At 53.3% G+C, this 24,687-nt stretch overlaps 1 protein-coding gene across 1 annotated transcript; it reads right to left on the bottom strand.

Moving 5' to 3' along the window:
- PROSER1 (proline and serine rich 1) lies at positions 1–24,568 on the bottom strand. Its single transcript, XM_028526543.2, has 13 exons — positions 23,731–24,568; positions 22,043–22,108; positions 19,621–19,689; positions 17,909–18,003; positions 16,856–16,949; positions 14,342–14,452; positions 13,517–13,600; positions 12,021–12,099; positions 11,508–11,603; positions 7,692–7,736; positions 1,413–3,147; positions 806–956; positions 1–282 (listed from the first exon to the last, which is right to left on the bottom strand). Exons 1-13 carry the CDS (start codon positions 23,773–23,775, stop codon positions 160–162), a joined length of 2,793 nt encoding a protein of 930 aa, XP_028382344.1. The 5' UTR covers positions 23,776–24,568; the 3' UTR covers positions 1–159.
- Between the last annotated feature and the right edge of the window lie 119 nt (positions 24,569–24,687).

Genomic DNA, 24,687 nt, shown 5'->3' with positions numbered 1-24,687 from the left:
AAAATGCAATCCTATTTTAAAACTCTTACTTATCCCAGTTCCCCCAGGATCATCCTCTTTCTTGGTTTCTGACTTCTGGCCCACTGCACACTTGTCGGATTGTTCCCTGCGACCCCCAGGCAGTTTGGACGCTGCTCGGAAGGCCAGCACAAATCTCGGTCACTGCCACCCGCTCTGGGACAGGCCTGGCTGCAGGGGGAAGGGGGTGCCCGGCGTGGGAGGGTAACCGGGAAACCCGTCCGGCTGGGCGGGGTAGCTCTCGAGCGCCGGGGCCGAGTGCACCTGCGGGGAGAGGACGTGCAGGTTAGCGGGGGCCGCCCCACCAGGTCCGCCCGTGCAGCCTCGGGCGCCTCGGGCGGGAGGAAGGAAGAATGGTGGGGCAAGGGCAGTCTGCTCGGTCTCCCAAAATCGGTAAGAAATGTTCAACTTCTGAGGGTGGAGGTGCCCAGAAATGCCATTAAAATATTGAACACTTTTAAAAAATAGGTTTTCTTAAAGTTTAGCTTAACGTGTGAAACACAAGGCACAATTAACCATCGTGTATGAGATTCCAACCGTAACCTCTTAAAACTGAGACCTGGAAGTACGCAGTAGCAGGAAGAAGTCATACCGATGGAGACACGCTAGCACCTTTGTCAGGAGCTGCAGAGGAAGGCAAGAACGAGCTGCAGACCTGGGGAGCGTCAGCCATCAAACCTGCAGACACGCCGCTAACAGCCACCCTGCACCAGCTCCGGGGCAGCAGTGGCGGCGCTGGGAGGTGCCGGAAGGGGCGGGCCTAGCGGCCACGGGGCCACACACTCACCTGCTGCAGCAACGCCGACTGCGCCGCGGGGCCGCGCGGCAGGTCCTGCAGGGAGGGCTGCGCCGCGCTCTGGGAGAACCCGGGCACGCCCGGCAGGGACAGGAGGCCCGGAAACACGGAGCTGCCCGCTGCCTGGAGGCCAGACGACAAGCTGAAACGGCAGGAACACAGGTCAGAGCGCCGAGGACACACAAGGGCTGCCGGCTCAGTGTTCGTCTCGCCTGTGAAACCGTGCCCTGGACTCTCTCTGCTGGGAGGAACCACAAAAGCCGGCCACTTACTCACACAAGGTTACTTTCTATTATAAAGTATTCTGAACTCCACTACGCCTATGTTTTACACTAGTTTATTAAATACTTCTGTTTCATAATCAAGGCAAATTACCAACTACAAATCCTAATACTGCCTGAGCAGCCATTCATATTTTATACATTCACCTTAACATGACTGCAGGTCAGAGAATGTTTTAAGCGCTGAAGTTCAGGCCAGGAAAACATAATGTAGCACCATGGAGCGCTCCTCCTCTGCCTTCCACGTGAATGACTTAAAGACGAGACTAAATCGCAAGCTCGGCGAGAACAGCCCTGTTTCCCAACCGCCCACCTACCTGGCCTGCGCGACAAGAGCCGAGTTGAAATTGGAACTGAAGGCCGAGGCGAAGCCGGGCAGGACGGGCGCTGGCGCGGTGGCGGTGATGGGCAGCGGAGCGACCGCGGTGACCGCGGAGGGCGCCTGCAGCCCCGCCAGCGAGGGGAGAGCGGGGGCCACGCCAGGCGTGTTGGAGACCGAAAAGCCCGGGTAGGGGGTGTTTGCGGACGGCAGAGGCCCTTGGGCGACGGAGAAAAGCGAGGGGACGGCAGTGGACAAGTTCAGGGGGAAAGGCGCGGCCGAGACGGGCGCTGCGCCGGGGAGCCCTGAGAGCGCAGCCGCTGTGCAGCTGGGGTGAGCGGTCGCTACGGAGGTGACGGCCGCAGACGAGGTCGCTATCAGTGCCCCTGGGAGGGACACCGAGGGGCTGAGAGACGGGTTCCCTGTCAAAGGGAAGCTGCTGGTCAGCGAGGTAAAGGGAGGGAGCGCGGTGAACACGGGCGCAAGGGGAGCAGCAGGGCCGTGGGCCGCGAGGGCGACGGAGGCCAGGGGGTTGGAGACGTTCACGGGCGCGCTCAGGCTGGGCAGCCCGGACAGGGCGGGATTAAGGCAAGAAGATAGGCTGATGGGCACCGACGTGGACGGGTACGCGTGGCCCAGCGCCCCCGACAAACCTAAAGTGCCGTGAGAGGGGGTCACGGAGTGAGACGGGCCTTTGAAGGCGGAGGGGGTGGGACTCGTGGGCTCCGTTTTGATGGTCACAGGGATGGTGGTCACAGCGGGGCCGGGCGGCACAGGCTCGGCGTGCGGGCCGTGCAGAAGCTGGGCTGAGGAGCCGGCACTCCCGGGCCCCGAGCTGGAAGCTGGGGCTGGAGCCACTAGAGGGGACTGGACGGGCAGCGCCGGGGGCGAGGACGTGGAGGTGGCCACGGGGGAGGGCAGGCCTGGGAACACGGCCAGTCCTGGGGCGGCAGGCCCCTGGCGGACAGGCAGGGCCGAGGGCAGGTAGCCCTTGCTGGGGACCAGTGCAGGGGAATCTGAGTTGTGGTTGGGCAGCGAGGAGAGTGGGGCCAGCCCACTCGTGACAGCAGCGGGCCGAGCGGAGGAGCTGATCAAACTGGTGTCGGTGGACGTCAGGAAGCCTTTCAAAGCGGACAGAAGGGGACTGCTGACCCCGAGGGGACACGCCACGCTGGGGGCGGCCCCGCCGGCAATCACAGAGTGGGGGGCGTGGGGCGTGCTATGGGAGGCTGGCGGCAAGGGCAGACCTGCGAACACCGACGACAAGGGCGCAGGGCCCGGGGTGCTGGTGGGAGCAGCCGTTGCGGGCGCCGCGAAGGGGAGGCTCGCGAAAGGGGCAGACGTGGAAGCAAATGCCTCACTGGGGGCGGGAGGGGCCCGAGGGGCGGCAGCCGCACAAGGACCTGGCAGCGGAACGAGGCCGGGAAAAACGGAAGGAACGGGAGTGGACGTGGCACTGTGGACCGACGTGACTGGGGCGGCCAGCAGGGAAGGGGTCCGGATGACTGTGGGGTTCGGCGCCAGCGGCGGCGGCGCAGGAGCGGCGGAGACCTGCCCCGGGAACACAGGCAGGACGGTGCTCAGCAGGCTCAGCCCGGACCCGGGGGCGGCGGCCGACGCCGGCGGATGGCCTGCTGCCTTGACTGGGGACACGGTGGGCACAGGAGTCGCTGCGGGCGTGGCGGGGTTAGACCCGTGCGGAGCGAAGAGCTGGCTTGCTGGGGCGGAAAAAGCTGTGGGGGGGAGGACGACAAAAATGCACCATCATGCTGAGATGTCAGGCTTCAAACCCACATAGCGCACAAGCCCTCTGCAGCAACTAACACACACGGAGACCACCAGTGGCGGTGCAGCGACACCCCTCCCCGGGGCGCACCACGAGACACCACGGCGGCCACTTCCACCGCCAGGCCCCGGCAGGCCCGGCGCCTCCGCCACCCGCTCGGCACAGCCCTCCGGGCGCTGCGAAGCCTCGCCACGCAGGCAGACTCCTCTCGTGGGTCCCAGTTTGTAACAATGCGGAGAATCTACTTTAACTGTGACTGGCGTGGCTGTGCGGGCTCCCGTCCTGTCCTTCTCAGCCACTTCCCGCGAGGACAGACGGGCCACGCCCCCTCTCGCGAGCTTTCACGACACTGCGAATCGCTTGGCGGCCTCCGCCGTGCCCCGACTCAGGCTTCCGGCCTGCGTGGTCGGCTCCTCTCCCGACACCCACGCCTTCGTAGCCCCACGCGGCTTGTCCTCGCAGCTCCCGCGGGGACGGAGCCCCGTCTGTCTGCAGCCCTCGGAGCCCCCGGCCCAGCTCAGCGGCCGGCGCAGTCACCGACTCCAGCCCCGGGCCCGCGGAAGGCGCCTCCTCGCGGCGTCTGGAACGTGCCGTGATACTTGCCCTCGGACCAACTGTAAGTGACTGACCTAAGCAATACTGGGGACGACTGGCTGCCACCTTGCCCGAGCCCACGGGGGGGCGTGCACCCCTACGGGTCCGTTGGGTGCCCGCCCTCAGTGGCATCGGTGCCAAGTGTGCCGGGTGTGGCCGGTGTGTGTGGCGTTTCGTGTGCCAGGTGTGGCGGGTGTGTTTCAGGTGTGCCCGGTATTTCCGTTGTGCCAGGTGTGACTGGTATGTCCGCTGTTTCCGGTGTGCCCAGCATTTCCGGTGTGCCCGGAAATGTGTTTCCATTGCGCCGGGGGTGTCGGGCGTGCCCGCTATGCGCAGTGTTTCCGGTCTGTTGGGTGGGCCGAGGGTGTCCGGTGAGGACGGAGGGCGCCCCTGCTGCAGTGACCGCCCGCTGAGGGACGGCCCCGCGGACTGCGGCTTGGGTTTGGAAGCCCCTGCATGGGGAGGGCTCTTCCGCCGCAGCGAGGCCGGGGCTGCGCTCGTCCCGCGGGAGGAGGGGGACCGCAGGGAACAGCCCGGATGTAACCCACCGCACAAAGTGAGGGCGGGAGGTCTGGATAAATCCAGTAGTTGTTGTAGAAAAGAAACGTGGCAGAAGAACTGAAAACCGTAATATGTAAATACATGAACTTCAAACTCAAAAGGCCTTGAATCTGTACCGTTCCATGCTATAAGCAGTAATTTAGTTTCAAGGAACATAGTAGCTATCATTTTAGATTTGGAGTACACATGAAAATAGATTTATACTTACTAGGTATTTAATTTATTTTATAAGAACTAGAATCACAACAAGTGTATAACTATTTCTGTGTTTGTAAATAATGTACCAAAAACTAGGCATTTCTGGTTCAGTTCCTAGCCAGGGCACAGGCCTGGATCACAGGCCTTTTTTAAAAAGATTTTATTTATTTATTTTTAGAGAGGGAAGAGAGGGAGAAAGAGAGAGAGAAACATCAATGTGCAGTTGCTGGGGGCCATGGCCTGCAACCCAGGCATGTGCCCTGACTGGGAATCGAACCTGCACTGCTTTGGTTCGCAGCCCCTGCTCAATCCACTGAGTGTACGCCAGCCAGGCCAAATGAATAAAATCTTAAAAAAAAATAAGAAGCCATGACAAGATCAGAGGTAAGAGACTGGTACTCAGAAAACTGTAAGTGACTGATGAAAGACACAGAAGATACAAATAAACAACAGCATTATGCGTAGAAAGAATCAACATTGCTAAAATGTCCATGCTAGCCAAAGCAGCTTACAGACTCAATGCAAATCCTATTAAAATACCAATGGCATTTTTCACAGAATTAGAACAAATAATCCTAAGATTTATATGAAATAATACAAAGACTCAGATTAACCAAAGAAATCTTGAGAGAGAAGAATAAAGTTGGAGGTAGTATTGTGCTACCTGATATCAAACTATACTATGAGGCGATAGTCATCAAAACTGCATGGTACTGGCACAAAAACCAAAATATAAATCAATGAACCAGAGTAGAGACCTCAGAAGTACACCCACACCTATATGACTGATTAATCTATAACAAAGGAGGCAAGCACATACAACCGGGTAGCAGCCTCTTCAATAAACGGTCTTGAGAAAGTAGACAAGTGCGTGCAAAAGAATAACCAGACCCTTTATTACGCCACACAAAAGAATCAACTCAAAATGGATTAAGGACTCAAGTGTTAATGCCCAAACCCATAAAACTGCTAGAAAGAAACATAGGCAGTAAACTCTTTGACATTGCTCTTAGAAATATTTTTGGATATGTGTGGGCAAGAAAAGCAAAAGAAAAATATAACAAATGAGATTACGTCAAACTAAAATGTTTTCACAAAGTAAACTACCAACAAAATGAAAAGAGAACCTACTGAGTGGAAGAGCACACCCACCACCCACATGCAGTGGGTCGCTAATATCCGAAATACACACGGAACTTACACAGCTTTGCACTAAAAAACAAACAACTGGGTTAAAAAATGGGCAGAGACACAATATAATGTACAGATGATCTGTTATACTGCACACCTGAAACCTACATAATTTATTAACCAGTGTCACCACAAAAAGAAGAAAAAATGGGCAGAAGACCTGAACAGGTATTTCTCCAAAAAGCACACACAAAAAAAGATGCTGAAGGTCACGGGCCATCAGAGATGCAAATTAAAATGACAGTGAGTTTTCACCTCATACCTGTCAGAATGGCCACCATCAGTAAACCAACAAACAAGTGCCGGCGAGGACGCAGGGAGAGGGGACCCTCGTGCACGGCAGGTGGGAATGCAGACTGGGGTAGCTGCTGTGGAGAGCAGTGTGCAGTTCCCTCCAAAAATTAAAAACAGATATACCATGACCCGACAATCCCACTTCTGGGTACCTATCTGAAGAAATCCAAAACACTCGTTCAAATACTGGGCTGGCCAAAAAGTTCATTTGGTTTTTTCTGTAAGATAGCCCTAGTAGCATTTAAAACCATTTTGTTAGACTGAATTGTGACAGCTGGCATATCAGTGTGCATGAAAAAAATTATTAAAATTGGTGAATTTTTGTTCATTTTAATATTGAAGATGGGAGAAAATACACATTGGCAAATTAAGCTTATTATTTCAAGGAATGTAAAAACACAACTGAAATGCAAAAAACAAAAAAAAAAGACATGTGTGCAGTGTGTGGAGCAGATGCCGTGACTGGCTGAACGTGCCAAAAGTGGTCCGTGCAGTTTTGCGCTGGATGATGCTCCGAGGTCAGCAGACCGGTTGAGGCTGATAGCGATCAAATTGAGACATTGATTGAGAACAATCAGTGTTCTACCACATGAGAGATGGCTGACATACTCAATATCCAAATCAATAGAGTTATTGGTAAAACATGAAAAATGTGTCTTTTATTTTAAAGAACAGACTAAACGGACTTTTGGGCCAGCCCAGCGGCACTGCATCCCCATGTCCACTGCAGCTCTGTGTTCAGCAGCCGGGACAGGAAGCAGCCTCGGGGTCCTCAGACAGAGAGGCGAGGGAAGAGGGTGTGGCGCACACACAGGGACACTGCCCTCTGTGACAGCGTGGACGGACCAAGCGGGTGTTTTGTTAAGTGAAATAACCAGTCAGAGAAAGACAAGCACCATATGATTTCACTTCTAAGTGGAGTCTCAGACAGAGGAAGTGCACACACGAGACAGACACAGACTCGTGTGCCAGCAGCAAACCGAGGGTGGAGGGCGGGGGCCCAGGGGAAAGTGGGGGACTGAGAAGCGGAGCTTGGTCGTTCCCGGCCGCCCCAGGGACACAGGCAGAGCCCAGGGGCGTAGACAGTCCTGCCGTAGTGGCTGCTGCCGTGCCAGGTGGCTGCTGGACCCACGGGGGTCCCTTCGAAAGCTACACACGTCTAAACCGCTCTCCTCTGCACTTGAAACTAATACACCACTGAACGTCAACCGTAACGGGAAAACATTTTAAAAAGCACCTGTTTTTAATCAAACAGATTAAGGTAGTATCTGATATAACATTTTTTCTCTCAGAAAGGCTTTTTATCACCCTATGTTTACACCCAAAAGGAAATGAGGCTTCTAGTCCCATGCAACGCAGAGTGACCAGCTACAGTCCGCACACAGCTGGACTGCGGGGAAAGCTGCGCACATGCAGTACACAAGCCTGTGGTCTCTTTTACACGCGGCCAGCACGTGTGTCTCGTGCCGTGCGCACCTGCCCACCACTGCTGCCCTCTCTCAGCGAGTGCCGCTCAGCTCACGGCTCCCACCAGGGGCTTCCCCGGAGCACGGCGACTGCACACACACTCCGGTCCCGCTGTCACCAGGGAACAGCGGCGGAGCAGACCGTCAGAGGGACACCAGGTGTCTCCGAATCAACTCTGGCACTTACTTTGACTCTGTGCAGGTTTTGATGGATTGGAAAGGTCTTCGTTTTCTGTATGAAAATAAGGCAAGAAAGGTTGATCCAAGCTTTAGTCAAATTACTTACCACCATAATAATAATCAATGATTGGGGTCAATTAGAGAAAAACCAGGGTATGCAGGTATACTGTGTTAGGAAAAACAATGTGTGCCTATGGGGAGGAGGGAAATCAGCAAAAATCCCAGTAGTAACTGTATGTAGAATGACAGGATTATGATTAATTGATCCTTACTGTGCCCCACCCCCCATTTCACCTTAACGAGGTTTTGAATGAGCAGGGTTATCTTAAGACACATTTGAAAACCCCTTCGGAAAAGATGGCCGCAGTGTGCCGCCCAGGAGGAAGTGAGTGCAGCCCGCCTGTGCGGTGCAGGGAGCAACCACTGTCCCTGCTGAGGGGACAGGTGGCCACCCCCGGGCAGCACACCTGCACGGTGCAGACTCCGAGGTGGGAGGCGGATGCTGCCGTGGAGGAGGCCCCCTCGAGGGCCCTGCCCAGGGGCGGCGCTCTGCGTGAACAGGCCCGGTGCCCGGGCCATCGGGGAGAGCCAGCCCGAGCCGGCCTCTGGCTGAGGTCAGTGCAGCCGGCCAGCAGACACAGCCTCCTGTACCCACCGCGGGAAAGGGCCTGTCCAGCCCGCCATCGGTCACAGACCCGGCGCGGAAAAGGGGACCTCTCGTGGCTTCACAGCAACCGCCCGCAGAGCCGACAACATGACAGGCCTAAGGTCCAAAGGGAACCCACAGCCCAACTGAGTCCGAAAAAGAACACGTCTCGCCTAAGGAACCAGAACAGACAGGTGTGTGTCCACGGAGACTCCGTGGGGGAGAGGAAAAGAGCCGTGAAACCCTGTGATGCAGATTCAGAGACACACACACACACACACACACACTGTTAAGACACAAGCAGAGAGGGTGAAGACTTTTAGATATAAAAATCTGACTCCAAATTAATGCACAGAATGGTAAAGATTAGAAATAATATTACTTAAAGTTAAATTACTTAGGTAGGAAAAAATCCCATTAAAAATGGCAAAAATACAAAAAATAAAAAAGAATACACAAGCCACTCAGAAGACAAATAGAGCGCAGTATCAGAATACCAGGGGAAAAGAACGGGGAAAAGCAGGAGTTAAAGGGACAGTAAGAGATGAGCTTCCCAAGCTTCAGAGCCGTCAGCTGCCGCACCCTGAGGGCCTGCGGGCCGGGACAGCCTGACGGGACAGCCTGGCGGTGAGACGCACTCCCGGATGTGCTGGGGGGACGGCGGGGCTCCAGCCTCAGAAGACGTCTCTGCGCCCTGGAGACAAGGACAGCTCCTGGGAAGCTCACAGACAGACAGAGCCCAGGTTCTCACGAAGGAAATAAAGTTAGCCGGGATGGGCTTCCCAACGACAGCCCTGCACGGGCGCCTTGCTGAAGAAACTACTCAGCAAACTTTTCTGCTGTAGGAAGAGGAGGCTGAACGTTTCCGGACAGGACGTCCAAGAGCCGAAGACACGGTGAGAAGCCGTGAGTTCAGAGGCGGAGACCAGAGAACGGGCCGTGTCCTCGCACCGTGGACGCGGAGGGGGGCAGAGGGGCACACAGTGGGCCGGTGGGTGCGGCACAGCTGCCCCCAGTCCTCTCGCGCTGGCAGCAGCCCTTCCAAGTGTGGGAGCAGTCACTGGCGTGTCCAAGACGAAGTATTTAAGGTGAAAGACTGATACAGTCGCGAGTAAAAACAAAACGGGAAAACTGAGAACAAATATGTAACCTTTATAGTTGCTGGAAATTCCTATTCTCTCTCACTGGTTTAAATGAGAATCCATCTAAGTATAATCTATAAATCAAATAAACTAGCAAATAAAATCTGAAAAAAACTGAAAATAAAAATACAAGCAAAATACCTTTGTAAAACAAAAAACAAAAAGGACCTAGAACAGTACTAATACCCAATAAGGCCAGGGAAAAAAGAAACATTTCTATAGGAAAGTATAACTCAGCTGACATTATTTTATACCTAGGAAACTCAAAACTTTCGAGATTAAAAAAAGAAAAAGGACAGGTAATTCGTAATAAGTACCTAGACATGAAACACTTCATTTAAAATTGCAGCAAAAGCGCTTCTGAAATCCCTAGAGACACACCCAAGGCACAGACCCCGTAGCGTGGAGAACGGCAACAGCTCCCCACCCGACACGGAGGGGCCTGGGGAGAAACACGGCCCCCGACTCAGTGCAGACACCCACGCATGCATGACTGACCCGGAGGACTCCGTGTCATAAAAATGTCCATCCTCCCAAGTTGTCCTATAGCCATACGTACATAAATTTAACTGTTTTAATCGTGTGAAATGATCTCCAAGCTCAGGGGGAAGAAAACGTTTCCAGAAACAGTCAAAAGAAAACACAGCACAGCTAGCGTTACCGGACGCCAGAGCACACTGTAAACCTGCCGGCCGAGCGGGGGCGCCATCATAACTGAGAGTAACTGTGATGGGACACAGCTTGGGGAACAGCCACGTGTGGTATCTCGAGCAGGGAGAACATCGGTCAGTGAGTATGTCTGGGCGAACACCAATTCCAGACGGAGCAGGACTCCCACAAGACCGGGGCCCCCGGGCCCCCCACGGTGACGAAGATCTGAACCAAGACAACACGATCCCAGCTTCCCCTTCACCATGTCCACGCAGCTACACGAAAACGTAAGACGCCAAAGGCAGGAGATACCATTAACAAGGGCAAGAAATAAAACGCTCTGTAACCAGCATTCCGCGGTGTTCATTTGATAAAAAGAATTTATCAAATGCTGTTAAGTGACTTTTGAGTCTCTAAGGCAGAAAAGAATTAGGTTCTATCCCTACCCTACACAGATATAAAAATAAATGGCAGTGGGTTAAAAGCTACACGTGAAAAAAGAATTACAATCAAAGTAATTAGAGAATAAGAGACTGTAGATATTTCATACTGTTGGTTGGGATGGGGAAGGGTTTCCCAGGCAAAAGATAAAACTCAGAAAAATCTAACAACAGCTAGTCAAAATAAAAATTAAACTTCTATATAAAACATAAATGAAAATACAAGCCCTACCAGATTGGTGTGAGTTAAAAACTGACAATAACCCAAGTTGAAAAAGTGTGAAGAAACTGTACACTCACACACTCTCACTGGTACAGTCTTTTTGGAGAACAGCTTGGCAACATATAGAAACAAGATTTAGCCCTGGCTGGTGTGGCTCAGTGGATTGAGTGCTGGCCTACAAACCAAAGGGTCGCTGGTTCAATTCCCAGTCAGGGCACAGGCCTGGGTTGCAGGCCAGGTCCCCAGTAGGGGGCATGTGAGAGGCAACCACACATCGATGTTGCCTTTCTTTCTCCCTCCCTTCCCCTCTCTAAAAAAAAAAACCCCAAAAGAAACGCGATTTACACTTCACACCCCATTTCCCCACGAGGCCCGAGGAGAAAGGCCACACTGGAAAGTGCTCCGGAGAGCAGTCGGACCCTCCGAGCACCTCTTGACAAGACTGTCTCCCCACTCAAGGTTCATTTGCCCAGAGGGTGACACTCCCTGAGTCAGTCACACATGTTCTGTCCATCCCTCGCTCACGAGAAGGACTCTCCTTTGGCCTGCTCCTATCTGCACACGTGGGCCGAGCACCCCCAGACGGGCCACGGGGCCGTCAGTCGGTGCCCCCTCTGCTGTGACCCCCCTTCCCAACAGCCGTGCCCGCCCAGTGCGCGTGTGAGCGAGCGAGCCACATGCTCCGACCGCCGCCCCCCCCCCCCCCCCCCCCCCCGTTTACCTGCTCCTGCTGGGTTAGGGGTGTATGCAGGTGGAGGGGGCACGCCCGGGGCTATGACACTGGCTAACGGCACCAGACCTGCATTGTTGTAAGCACCTAAAATAAAAATGTAAAAGAAAAAGCATAATTTAGTTGCACTTTGTGACCAGGAGTCCCAACTACACTAACACACCCACTGGCTTATCTCTGGATCAGTTCCACGGTGGAGCTGCCCGGGCGCAGGCGGTGCCTTCACACACCCACTGCCGAGAAGGGGGTCGAGACGGTGCACCAGAGAAACCGTGACAGGGCAGCAGTTAGCAGTAACCTGTACTCTGCTCACCAGCGGGAGAACATGCTCCCCAAAGTCGGTCTGCTGCACGGCGGTGCGCCAGGACGCCGCCGCCCACCGGGAAAGGCGAAACTGAGCCCGTGCCCTGAGAGCACACGTTTCCCAAGAGCGCGCGCCCCACCTGCCCCACGTCAGTCAGCGAGGGCCCGGGGAGCCCACGGGGACCGCGAGGGAGTCCTTACTTGGTGTGACGGTGGCGTGGGACCGGCACGGAGGTATCGGGTACGGCACGGGCCTGTGCGGGTTGTACGTGGAAGGAGGCTGGACGAGGGACGAAGCACAGCGGTTAGGAGGAAACCACGACGGGTCTGCGGGCACGCCGGCCCGACCTGGCTCAGAGCGCGCGGTGCCGAGGGGCTCGCCACGCGGCGCGGACAAGGACAGCGTCTCTGCTGTGGGAGGACGTGGCTCCTGTGCAGCCGCACAGGCGGGCCCGGCCAGGGCTGCCGCGAGCCTGTCTATCTTGACTGCAGCGCCAGTCCCCTTCCCTGACCGGCCAGACCACACCAGCCGGCAGGCGTCCGCCGGACCTGCCCAGCTCGGTCCGAGAGTTCCCCTCTCCTCCTGCGCAACACAGGACACCACTAGCTTCTCGACCTCCGCTCCCCAGGAACCTCTGAAACGCTCCCCAGCTCATCAGGGACTCGTCTCAGCACTCCTGCCCTCTCTGTCCCTTCTGGGAGGGAAACAAACTTTTTTTTTCAGCATTCGGCATTCCGACAACTCGAGCAGAACACAGACTGGAATGATCAGTCCAGCATTTCTGTCTTTTTGCCCTTTGAAACCCACCAATCTTTTCTAGCTTTGATGGAACTCACATAGGCAACAAAGAACACTACGAGAACTACTCTCAGCCCTGACTGGTGTGGCTCCGCGGGTCGGGCGTCGTCCCGGAAAGTGGCAGAACGCAGGTTCAGTCCCAGGCCAGGGGACACGCCTGGCCTGCAGGTCTGGTCCCCCCACGAGAGGTGGCCCACCACTGTTTCTCTCCCTTTTTCTCCCTCCCTTTCTAAAAATAAATAAAATCTTAAAAAGAAAAAAAAAATACTTGGTCTCTAGAGAACCAGAGCTCAGCCAAACACTGTACTTTTAATGAGAGAGACAGACAAACGCTCGTGCTGACACCTGTCCCCAGGGGGCAGAGGCCCCGCTGACAGCTGAGGACCCAGAGTCTCCCCGGCTCCCAGGACGGTGGTCTGCACGGTGGTGATTCTGCTGCGAACACCCGCCACGGGAGTCCTCGTCGGGCAGGCAGGAGGGGCCGCGGGTGGCTGTGTGCGGGCCCACAGCTCTTTGCCCGTGACCCCTCCACCCACCGGGTGGTCTTCTGTCCAGCCTGCAGTCCAGTCAGGTACTGTCACTCCCTGGAAACCACTCCCGGCCTGCCGGCTCTGTCCTGTCTTCCCACCACTAATACCGGTCGGCCAAACCACAGCCTCAGTCACAGCGAACTCCACACCCCAGACCTCCGAGCACACAGCTAAACGTGGCTGGAGAAAAAAATAAAAACGAGCTCTGTTTTCACGTTTAAATGCAACATTAATTCAAAGGGCCCTCAGTGCTGCCGCGCTAGACCACGTGTGGTTCGGACTTTGCGACGCAGAGCTCAGCCGAGGCCGGGAAGAGGGCATGCTGCCTGCCCGCGTGGGGGCTGCTGCTCCCTTCCCCCGGCACCCACCGGTTTGGACGGCCCGAGGATCCGCGCAGCTATCCCCTTGCCTTCACTGGTGCAGTCCTCGCCGTCTCTCTTCAGAGGGGTTCCCTGTTTTAGAAATAAAGTAAAATTAAAAAAAACATAGTCATCGAGGCATAAAAAACAAACCCAACCCAACGCCCCACTGCAGAGGCCTCTCTCGTCGCACGGCCCTGTCCCTTCCGTGCGCTTCTGCCATCGCAGGCGGCCCTCCCGCCGCAGCGAGCCCACGGCTCGCTTCACCGAGGTGGCCCGGAGCTGCCCCGGCGCATCTCGACTGTCCCCCTGGATCCCAGTGAAGGGAAGGACTGAGCTCGGTCGGCACTGAAAGACCGGCTTCCAGACCCAGCCCGCCCCGGGTGCGCGACCCTGGCAAGGTGGCACCTCGTGCCGCAGCGCCTCCCACACATCACGCACGCGAAGGAGAGAAGGGTGGGAGGCAGCCTGTTGCGGCTTCTTCCTCCACGGCAGGCGCTCCCGGGAGTGACGGCCAGTGCTGTGGCGCGCAGACCACTCAGAGCGTCAGAGAGCACCTCCCTACAGTGCAGAGCGGACGGCGAGATGAGGTGTCTGCGAGCGCCACGTGTGAGAGCCCGCACCGCGCAAGGGCCAGTGAGGCCACATTGTACAGAAACGCTTTAATGTAGTTTATGTATAAACTTTCAACCTGTCAGTTAAGTTGCTGACGTCATAAAATTCCTTTCCTTTGTAGCAGCCCCATCAACTGGCGTTTTCTTTAAATACGAGAACTATGCTGAAGTTCACGTTTGGCCACAAGAAGTTTCAAAAACATCCTAAAAGTATGCTCACTGGGAAAACTCCATTAATACGACTCGGCCTCCCTTTGGGATACGGGTTTCCTGGGATCGTCCCACAGGAAGAGATCATAGCATGAGGAGCTTTGCAGCCTCCCTTGAAAGCCTGCAACACGAAAAAGGAGAGAGCGGTTAAAAAATAAAAACCAGGGCCCTTCTGAGATCACGATTTACAGGACAGCCTCACATTCGGTCTGTTCCTGCATCAGTCAGCATTTACGGCGGTGAACGTGACCAAGCTCACTTCATTTAAATGGAATTATTTTATTAGGTAACATAGTATTTTTAACATCGCAACCAGTAGGCTCCTATACAAAGATATCTTCATAATGCAAATGACAAACTGTGTGCAGAAAAGTCTATTAACTACTGAATATGTCCCATTTCTCCGATGACCAAGAAATAACATTGTCTAACTCTACAAACTACCAGATACAGGGTTCAAAACAGTGGTTTGTAAGGATGCTCAAGGAACTTTGTGAGAACTTCCACATCATGGAAAAGGACAGAGAAACCATAAAAAAGAATCAGACAGAAAAGAAGGATACACTAATTGAAATGAATACATTACAGGGAATCAACCATAGAGTAGATGAAGCCAAGAATCAAACCGGCAATTTGGAATATAAGGAAGTAAAAACACCCAATCAGAACAGCAAGGAGAGAAAAGAATATCCCCCGCCAAAAACAATGTAAGGAGCCACCAGGATAACCTCAAGCATACCAACATTAGCATTATGGGGGTGCAGGAAGGAGAAGAGAAAAAGGGAGAAATTGAAAACCTATTTAAAAAAGTAATGACACAAAACTTCCCTAACCTGGTGAAGGAAATAGACACATAAGTTCAAGAAGTGCAGAGAGTCCTAAACAATATGGACCCAAAGAGGCCCACACCAAGACATGAAAATTAAGGTGCAGCCCTGGCTGGTGTGGCTCAGTGGATTGAGTGTGGGCCTAAGAACTACAGCATTGCCAGTATGATTCCCAGTCAGGGCACGTGCCTGGGTTGCAGACCAGGTCCCCGTGGGGGCATGTGAGAGGCAACCACACATTGATGTTTCTCTTCCCCTCTCACCCTCCCTTCCCCTCTCTAAAAATAAATAAATAAATAAACTTTTGTAAATCTTTAAAAAAAAATTAAGATGCAAAAGGTTAAAGACAAAGAGAGAATCTTAAAAGCAATAAGAGAAAAGCAGTTAGTTACCTACAAAGGAGTTCCAATAAGACTGTCAGCTGATTTCTCAACAGATACTTTGCAGGCAAGAAGAGGAGGCTGGCATGAAGTAGTCCAAGTGATGAAAAGCAGAGACCTACAGCTAAGACTGCCTGACCCAGCAAAACTGTCGTTTAGAATCGAAGGACAGATAAAGAGCTTCCCAGGCAAGAAAAAGCTAAAAGAGTTCCTCACCAACAAAATAGTATTACATGAAATGTTAAAAGATCTTCTTTATAAGGAAGAAAAAAGGAATAAAAAATATAAACAATAAAATGGCAATAAATACGTATCTACCAACAAATGAACCTAAAAAAAAAGAAAATGAACGAACAAGCAGAACAGAAACAGACTCTCAGATACACAGGACATTTTGACGGGCGCCGGACGGGAGGGCCATTGGGCCCGGGGGAGGAGGTGAAGGGGTGAGGAGGCACCACAGGTGGGCGGCCACAGAGCAGTCGTGGGGTGTGAGTGCAGCACGGGGAACATAGTCGGCGACAGTGTGATCACTGCGTGCGGTGCCAGGTGGGCGCGAGACTCGTCGGGGGGGTCCGCAGGGAGTGCCACAGACGTCTCATCGCTGGGGCGCACCCCGGAACTAGTGTGCTTTACGTTAACTGTGACTGAAAGTAGGAGATGACTAAAGAGGAGAGAGAAGTGGGGGCTCAGATGCTGCCGCTGCCGCTGCTGCTGTGCCCCAGGCAGAGCCCTCTCTTCGCCCTGAGCTCCGGAGAGGGCACGTGTGTCCCGTACGGCGGGGCCGCCGGGCCCTGCCCTCCCCAGGCAGGTGCGTGTGTCACTGCTGGTTCGGCTTCCGGCCACCGGAGGCCTAAGAAGTAACCACCCAGATGACCAATCACGTCTTCTAGGCTTGGACCAGTGCTACTTCTCCCGCCCTTAGAGATTTTAGATTAGTAAACTGGGATTTTGCTTTATTATTCTTCTGTCAGGCATTTGATGAATACTTTTAAGGACAAAGCAAATTCAAAAAGTCAAGTTCCTAAATGCATGAAGTCAAAGACAAACGCTCAGAGCCCTGGCAAAGCCACAAAGGGACGAGAGCTAGCACAGCTGGAGTCTCAGGCCGGGGGTCGCCTGGTCTTGGCCGCAGCATCTCCCACCCCCCCGACCTCAGTGTCCCCTTCACTTGGCCCAGCTCCTCCACCAGACCCGGGCCCTGGCACTTGGCCCAGTGACTCCCCGCCGCTCACACGGAGCAGGGCGGGCGCCTCTCTCCTCACCGGCACCAGAGACAGCACCGCACCATTCACACAGCCACCTCGAGAGAGTTACCTGTTCAAGTACTCTCTTGCACCGCTTCTTCTCAGACATGTTGATCCTGAATAAGTCTTCGATGGGACGAGAATTCTGTGCATCGACAATGTTTCTATGAGAGAAATATAATTTAGCTTTTCACAGAGGCCAACAACTCCTGTTTACTGCACAAACACATCTGAGTGAGCTTTTTCTCTACGACGGAGAGCAGTGTGACTGACTGGTGACTCCAAATACCATGGCGTATAAAGATGGCAAATACAACATCAGAGGTTTATCTGGTTACCTCAAGGTAACACAACAGCACTATAAACCAAGTTCGCTGTTCTGAGGCCCCTGAAAGCACACCCTGTCGGTGAGCGTTAGGCGAGCTCGCCAACAGGACAAGCCCATGTGTCAAGTGCATAGAAATCATGACTGATCTCAGGATGAGGTTGTACCCTGTGCTAAATTTTAGTCATGCGTTTTGTGGACATCTGTAAGCAGGCAGGGACTTAAAAGGCACGTGCTGTGAACAACTTACAGGCTTTTTCATTACGCGAAGAGCAGACGCCTCCCCCTGCGCCTACTGCCACTCACTGCGATCATGTACTCAGTGCTGTGCTAGGGGCTTCTGCAAGGGGTCCTACGGTCGTTAAAGCCACACACCTACTCGGTAGGTGAGATCCTTATTTTTACAATCGAGGAGAACAAAGGCCAGAAACAGCAAGTACATATTAAGCACCCCCTCGAAAAAATACGTCGTCAGAACATATCCAGCTATAAATCCTACAGCTACATCGACGAGCCTCTCAAGTATTCACAGTTGGAAGGCAAGGCAAATCATTAACACACAGACACACCCAAACAAATAATTAAACTTGGTAAGTCCCCTTCTTCTTTTGTAAGTTATAATCATGCGTGATAAGCACAGCAGATATTTCGATACTAGAACTCACCTTTACGCTTTCACAGATTTCACTGGAGCTCCATGCCCTAACATAAATCTGATACACTAACACTGAGTTAAAAGATACTTCAAAAGTCCTCCGAACGTCCTCCAATGAAGCAGACAGAGGAAGAAATACTTACGAAGCTAACAGTTCCAGAGCAACGAGTTTGTCTTTACTGAAGGTGAAGCAGTTGAGTATATTGACCACTTCTGCTGGGTGAACAGCCACCATTTTCTGTTAATATAAAAGATCATTTTAATTTCAACCTGAGACATTTTCACACCAGAAATTAACATTTTGGGGGAATGAACAGTTCATGCTTGTAACATAAATATTTGAGGTGAAGTCGGCTGACTCAGAAGCCAGCCCTAACCAGCATGGAAATTACACTCTGGCCTTTCAGTGTCGTGGTTTCCAGTGGAGACCACGCTCCCCTCTGTGCCCTTGGTAACCCCACGTCTCGGCGTGTCCATCTACGGGACGACACGCCTGCGCCACTGCCCCAGAAACGTCAGCTACGACCGACTGGAGCAAGGCGCCCTGTCTCTGACGAGCAGGCAGGAGATCTGGCCGGTTTACAGGTGTGTGCTACCAGTGGAGGGGGCTCAAAAGCAAAGCCAATGTCAGAAGATCAGCTGGAAGCAACACCCAATAGGTTCCTAAGGGAGCAGTGATTCTCCAATATTTTTACTCATGTGCCAGCAACAGAGTCGGTAAAACTGCACACCCCTCTGCATGTTTTTAAACTACATCTAAAAAACTACCAGAAGTTTAAATATTTGCAAAAGATCGATTTCCTTATTTATAAGTTGATTATATATTTGTAAAAATCTTGGATACTGATTCAGCTCATTTATGAAAATGTATTACCTAACCTAATTGTCAAAGTCAGTCTTCGGTGTGAAAACTGTTCAATCGGACTTTGTCAGAAAAAGACAAATTTTCTTTGTCTTAAAGAAAAAGACAAAGACTTAATTTCATTCAAACAAATTCATTTCCCTGTACCTATGTAGTCTTCTCGGCTCTGAACTTGAAGCCTAAGGCAAGTAAACAGGCAGGCAGCCTTGACCTTTGTCCCAGGCTTGCCGAATGGTAGGAGGAGCCAGGCCCGTGCTCCTTGCAAAGGTCTGCACTCTGCTCTCCCTCTCAGGGCACCCCTGGCCTCCCTGGCCCATGGGGAAAGAGCCTCACCCCCAGGCGATGGGTGGCAGGCCAGACAGCCCATTGTTTGCCAGGTAGAACAGAAGCAATTGTTTAAAAGAAGCCAAAACAGACCCAGACACTTTCTCAGGCAAGTTCGGTCAGGAAGTTAAGGACCCGCAGACCCCGAGGGCCACCCATGCCGGACAATCCACAGAAACCACCCTGCACGGCCGGATGCCCTTGGGACGTAGCTGCCTCTGTTCTTCGAGGCGCCGGACGGCCACGGGGCACCAGTGCCCATTTAATTTCAGACTCACTAAAAAGCACAGCTCCTCAGGCAGCCCGGACATACTTGAAGTGCTCAAAGCCGCACGGAGCCAGTGGTTATGGTACTAGGTGGTGCAGTTACAAGACATGTCTCCCGCCGCCAAGCGTTGGTTTGGACGGTGTCGGTCCAGGGAACGCAAGCACAAGGCCACCTGGCTGTTCTCCAGGACCAGACACAACAGGGCAGGCGCCCAACAACAGAAGCGCAGACAGACCTAGAAGTCCGAGTCCTGCGTTCTGCCTGCCTCTAAATACTTTCTCCTCCAGTCGGCCAATCAGGAACCTGTGGGATTTGGTCTTAGGGGAACGGTGTACAATTTAATAGCACAGTGCACACAACTTGAATTCTACACATGCTCTCAGGAAAAGGGAGTCACTCACATGTTGCAGTGCCTTCATGGCCTTCAGCTGAGGCTCAGCCCAGGAGAAGTACCTCAGTAAATCGACCACCTGCGGCAGAGAGGGAGCGGAGCGCTGACGACCACGTTCCTGCCAGGTCCACCCCGGCACTCCGCGGTCCCGGCCTCGCTGTGCCCCCCGGGCCCCCCAGGGCGTGCGGGGCGCCCGGCAGCGGGCCGCACTGGGTTCGCAGAGGGGCCACGTGCTGCCGCTTCCATTCAGACCTAGAAACAATCCACCCCCGTGCTGGCACAGGCCCGGTTTCAGAGAGCTGCACGACCAGGTGAGCGCAAGTGGCTCCCGAAGCAGAGGGTGAGGACAGAGCTCAGCCGCCCGACAGAGTCCGGGACAGCACCAGCTGCGAGAGGAGCGGCAGCGCGAGCCTCGGAGGCGAGCAGGCACGGGAAGGGAAGGGAAGGACGGCGAGGAAGCCCAGCTTGGAGACCCAGCCTGGGAACGTGAGGACATGAGGACGCACGGTGGCACCCCGCCAGTGCTTGTTAGCTCGTGAGGAGCCAGAGTGCTGGACAACGAAGACTTCCCCGCTGCGGGCGGGGCGGCATCACGACCCACAGGCTCCAGCACGAGCGGCCAGGCCCGAGCAGGCACCGAGTGCTGAGACACTGTTTCTTCATCAAAAATGCAGCGGGCGCAGGGCCTGATGGGTGCTGAGCCCAGCGAGTACCGAGGTGTGGCTGCTCTGAGTGGCAAACCTTTGAGACTTCAGTGAGGAGTGACGGGTGTGACCGCTCACAGAGGGGTGCCCGGTGGTCAGGGCACGTCCGCTAACCTCTGTTCTTTCACAGGAACCTGGAGGTCACGGCTGCACGTTCACAACACAGACCCACCCCTGGAAAACGCAGGACCCCCCACAAATCGCTCTAAATGGCAGGGCGTTCTGCAAGTGTGGGCAGCCAGGCCCCCCCACCACCACCAGTGGCCGTGGGACAAATGAGGGAGCGAGAGTGACAGCTCGTAAGGTGAGCAAGGCACCGATGTCACGTTCCAGTCTCTCTGTAAGGTCTCTACCGCCCCGGTTAAAAGCCCCCACGACACTCCAGGAAAAAAAAGGCTCAAGAAGAGAGAACAATGTAATAAAATCTGGGTTAATGAATCATGTTACTGTGAGTTCCTGAAAGTAGGTCTCAATTATTCTACAAAACAAGGTTAATGCTAGAAACTGGACTGATATGTGTAGAGAAAAAATACTTTTTATTCCTTCTAAAGAGATAAAACAGCAAACGAGTATTACGTGTACTTTCTAAGTACTTTGTTAAGATTGTGCTGTGTGTCCTTACTGTCATAGGACTGTTTTTTACTATACAGTAGCTGCCACCTGGCACTTTACCAGCCACAAAACTTTACAAACCACCAAGTCTGATGTAGAAAGAAGAACCTTCACTATATAAAGTAGGCTTAAGAGTCACACCTGCAGAAAGGCTTAATAAACTTTACAATGACTTTAGCAAAGTGGAACCACTGAGAAGTTCTGTAGAAAATTTCACATATGCACGCACACACACACAAAGAAGGGAAGAAGGGCTATTCCCTATGAGAAACTGTCTTTTCAAAACTTTCAACTTTTTAGAAAGCACAAGGTGATTCTGAAAAGTAGCAGCTGAAGAACTCGCGAAAGAGCAGCCGACCGGGCCTGGCACCGCGTGGCTCTGGGGGGAGCTGCCGCCTTCCTGCTTTGAACATGCCCAGCGACAGACGAAAAGGGGGCGGGGCGCGTCCACTAGTTGGGTCTGCAGACCCTCCCGCCCTCCCCCAGGATCCGCTCCAGCAGTGCCCCGCCGCAGCCGCCCCGCCTCGCCGTCAGACAGTGCCCAGGTGCCCTCCCAACTCATTCAGGGAGCACGTGTGTGAGCGCACGCAGACGTGTGTCTTCGCACCGGCAAACTCACTGCACTGCCACTGGTCTTCTGGCAGTTACAGAAACGACTCATTAGACACTGCATTTCCTTCCTTGTTGCTAGAATTTTAACTTAGTGGCTTCATGTAAGAAAATATTTCATCATTTAAGTTTTCTTTTACAGTATGTGGTGAATTTTGCAATTAGTGACTTATAAATTCTATGCAAATTTGAGCACATTTGCCACTAGAAGTTTAGACATTTACGTACGATACTGTGCCCAGAATGAAAACACTTTGAACGGCATTTTTAGATGCTGCATTTTAAAACCGTGTTAGCATACGACATTGTGATACAAAAGGGTCCACCTAAAATACCTAAACTATAAGTTCTGTAATATTTTCTACCAAAACTAAAAACTCCTCAAATTCCTGAATAAGTGCAGCAACAAAGTAAAGCAACTCTGGCCCTGACCCGCAGGTAAACAGACATTAACCGGAACGCAGTCTAAAACAAGACAGACTTCTGGTTCAGCAGGGGAGGGAGTACCTGGTCACTGGAGAAGTACCCGTGCACGTACTCGATCGCCTTTAGCTTGTACTCCGTCAGGACGGCCTGCGAAACAGAGAGACGGCGTTAACACGTGTGACCGGAACAGCAGCGTTCATACAGCAAAGGCGCCCTCGCTTCAGGTGGCGGTAGGAACAGCCAGTACTACTGTAGACCTACTGTGACGCCAGGAGCACATTATCTGGTTTCAGCTGACCTACACCGACAAAGTCTGAGGGTCCCTTTTAAAAACCAGCGGTAACTCTCACACCTGTATTTTTATCCCATCTTAACAGACGAAGACAGTATCGAAGCATCTAGTTATTCGGCATGAACAGCAAAAGACGTTTGGATCGCAAACCAGAAATAACGAGTGAAGTGGCTATCTTGCGTGGACGCGACTTTCATCTCGGAACAACTCGCTGTCCCCTCACTAGTATTTACTGCGTGATCTTCTCACAGCTTAGGGGGAAGGTGCAAAGTGGCACCCTGTGGCTTCCAGCGGGAGAGAGCCACTGGTCCACCTGGACGTGCAGACGATTTTCTCAACAGCAGCAGTTACCTATCAGCTCAGGAACAAGTTGTGGCAAATTCCAAACAGAGTTAGCAAGCTGACATTTGGTTGTAAATCTTAATTGGACAAACTGGGTTTGCAAAACTAGACCTTTTGTTCAAAAAAGAACATTCAATATCATTGAGTATGTAAATTCTACCTCACATGCAAATTTGAAAAGAAAAATGCTTTATAAAGAATGAGAAAAATACACCATTTGGCCTAACAGAAAATGAAGAACAGCATGCCCACAGGCAGTTTTATTAATTCCATACGCTGAAACAAATGGTAAGCACCAGAGCACAGGATGGCAAATTTTTCCCAGTCAGTCCTGGCTCTTGGAGGCAAGGAAGTGCGGAGACAATTGCCTGGAAGTGTGAGCCAAGGCCCCCTATTAGCATTAGAATGCGACATTAAGCCCTTCCGTTTCTAAATAAGTGAACTCTCACTTCTGCGTAGGAGGTAGTTATGCTCAAGGCTACCTTTCTCTTTTTTTCTTTTCTTTCTTTTTCTTTTGCTGTGTGCTTCTTTCTAGGAAACAGGCTACCTACAGTAGCCTCAAAAAGAAGCAAAAACTTGGAAAGCAGGACAAGAAAAGTCGTGGAATTCAAGTTACTGAAGCCCATTCCTAAGAGTATGAGTTTAAACTTCATTTGACTCCAAACGGAACGCCACACTTTTCATCCAGGCACTAACTTGGGCCAGCTCAGGCAACAGAGCGCCGACTCAGATCTGAAAACCACGGTTATGCTAACAACTACGGTTCAAGAGGCGTTCTCCGGCTTTCAGTCGATGTCCCACGGGACTGAAAGACCAGGAAATCGGTTCAGAAACAGTACAGTGAATCGCTTCCCCAAAACGAGAGCTGCTGAAGATCAGCTTCGGAGCCCAGCACCCTCTTCACGTAACGTCCCCAAACACCGCACAGATTGTCAGGACGTTTCAAGCGCGAACGTAATTTCTATTTGTAACGTGAACTGCATGGAGACGACAGGTCCTACACCCGACGTTAAAATTCCAACCAAGTTTGCAATCCTAAAACCCGTTCTTTTGCACAGCCTGATGGTGCCTAAAAGAGAGCAAGGCCTGAGAATTCGTAGCTCATAGAACGATTTAAGGAATTACATGTAATTACCTTTCTAATTTCATCCAGCACCATTTCAAACGACTTTTTGTCCATCTTGACTACTCTCTCGACGTGGTTTTGACACACTTTCAATGACAAAACGTTCGTCCCCGCTTAGTTCTGACCGTCAAAACGTTGACAGCCGAGGAGGAAAAAGACTCCAGGAGCAAGAGACAGGATGCGTAGAGGTAGACTACTTAAAACTCGGGGAAATTCTAAAAATGGAGGCGTACAAAGATTTTTTATTAAAAAACAAAAGTCATCAGGCTTCTGCAGCTTTGCGCACAGAGCTTCAGGACACTTTGGGGAAGAGTCGGATCCTCTCTGAGTCCCGCAGAGAAACCCGGGTGTCGGCAGCCAGGGCTGAGCGCCGGTCCCCGCAGCTCGTGGCCAGGGCCGCCAGGGGACGGTCGCGAAGCCGCTCTCCCGGGTGAAGCGGCCCGGACGGCGGGGGCGCCAGAGTCCCGCGGGCGGCGAGGACTGAGGGGCCGGCCTCTCCGTCCGCCCCCCTCACCGCCGCGAACCTGGACCCGGGGCCCAGCCCGCGCTCATCCCAGCAACTGCGCCGGCCTCCTGGGGCCCCGCGGCCCCGCAGCGGCGGGCGGGCCGGCCCTTTGTTACCCACTGCACGGCTTCCGGGAGCGGGCCGGCGGCCGGGGCACGGGGGCCGAGTGGAGGGGGGCTCCGGAACCCCGCAGCGCCCGCTCTGCCAGGAGCCCCTCCCGGCTACCCCTCCAGCTCCCACCGGCTCCGGGGGCCTTCGACGAAGTCCGTCGCGCCCGGGCAAACTCAGCGCTGCGACGCCACTTAGGCCACTCTTGAAGAGAGCCAGCGGCGGGGTCCTTGTGTGGGAACGTAGGTGTCCGCGGCGCGCGCCTGAGTCCTCCGCAGCCGGACGCGGGGAAGTCCCGCGCAGAGCCCGGCAGGCGTTTCTTCGAGGGCCACCCCCCTCTGGCCTGGGTTTGT

This window comes from Phyllostomus discolor, chromosome 11 (assembly GCF_004126475.2).
Source record: "Phyllostomus discolor isolate MPI-MPIP mPhyDis1 chromosome 11, mPhyDis1.pri.v3, whole genome shotgun sequence".
Lineage (NCBI taxonomy): Eukaryota > Metazoa > Chordata > Mammalia > Chiroptera > Phyllostomidae > Phyllostomus > Phyllostomus discolor.
Note: the sequence above shows the minus strand (reverse complement) of the source record. Positions and strands in the feature narration are given on the sequence as shown.

Bases quoted from the DNA above. Each gene is read 5' to 3' on its own strand.
- PROSER1 (XM_028526543.2), bottom strand. From the start codon at position 23,775: ATGGACAAAAAGTCGTTTGAAATGGTGCTGGATGAAATTAGAAAG. The intron at 13,601-14,341 runs GTGAGCATACTT...TTTCTAAAACAG, and splicing joins GTATTAATGGAGTTTTCCCA to GGAACCCCTCTGAAGAGAGA. The intron at 7,737-11,507 runs GTAAACGGGGGG...ATTTTCATACAG, and splicing joins CCCTAACCCAGCAGGAGCAG to AAAACGAAGACCTTTCCAAT.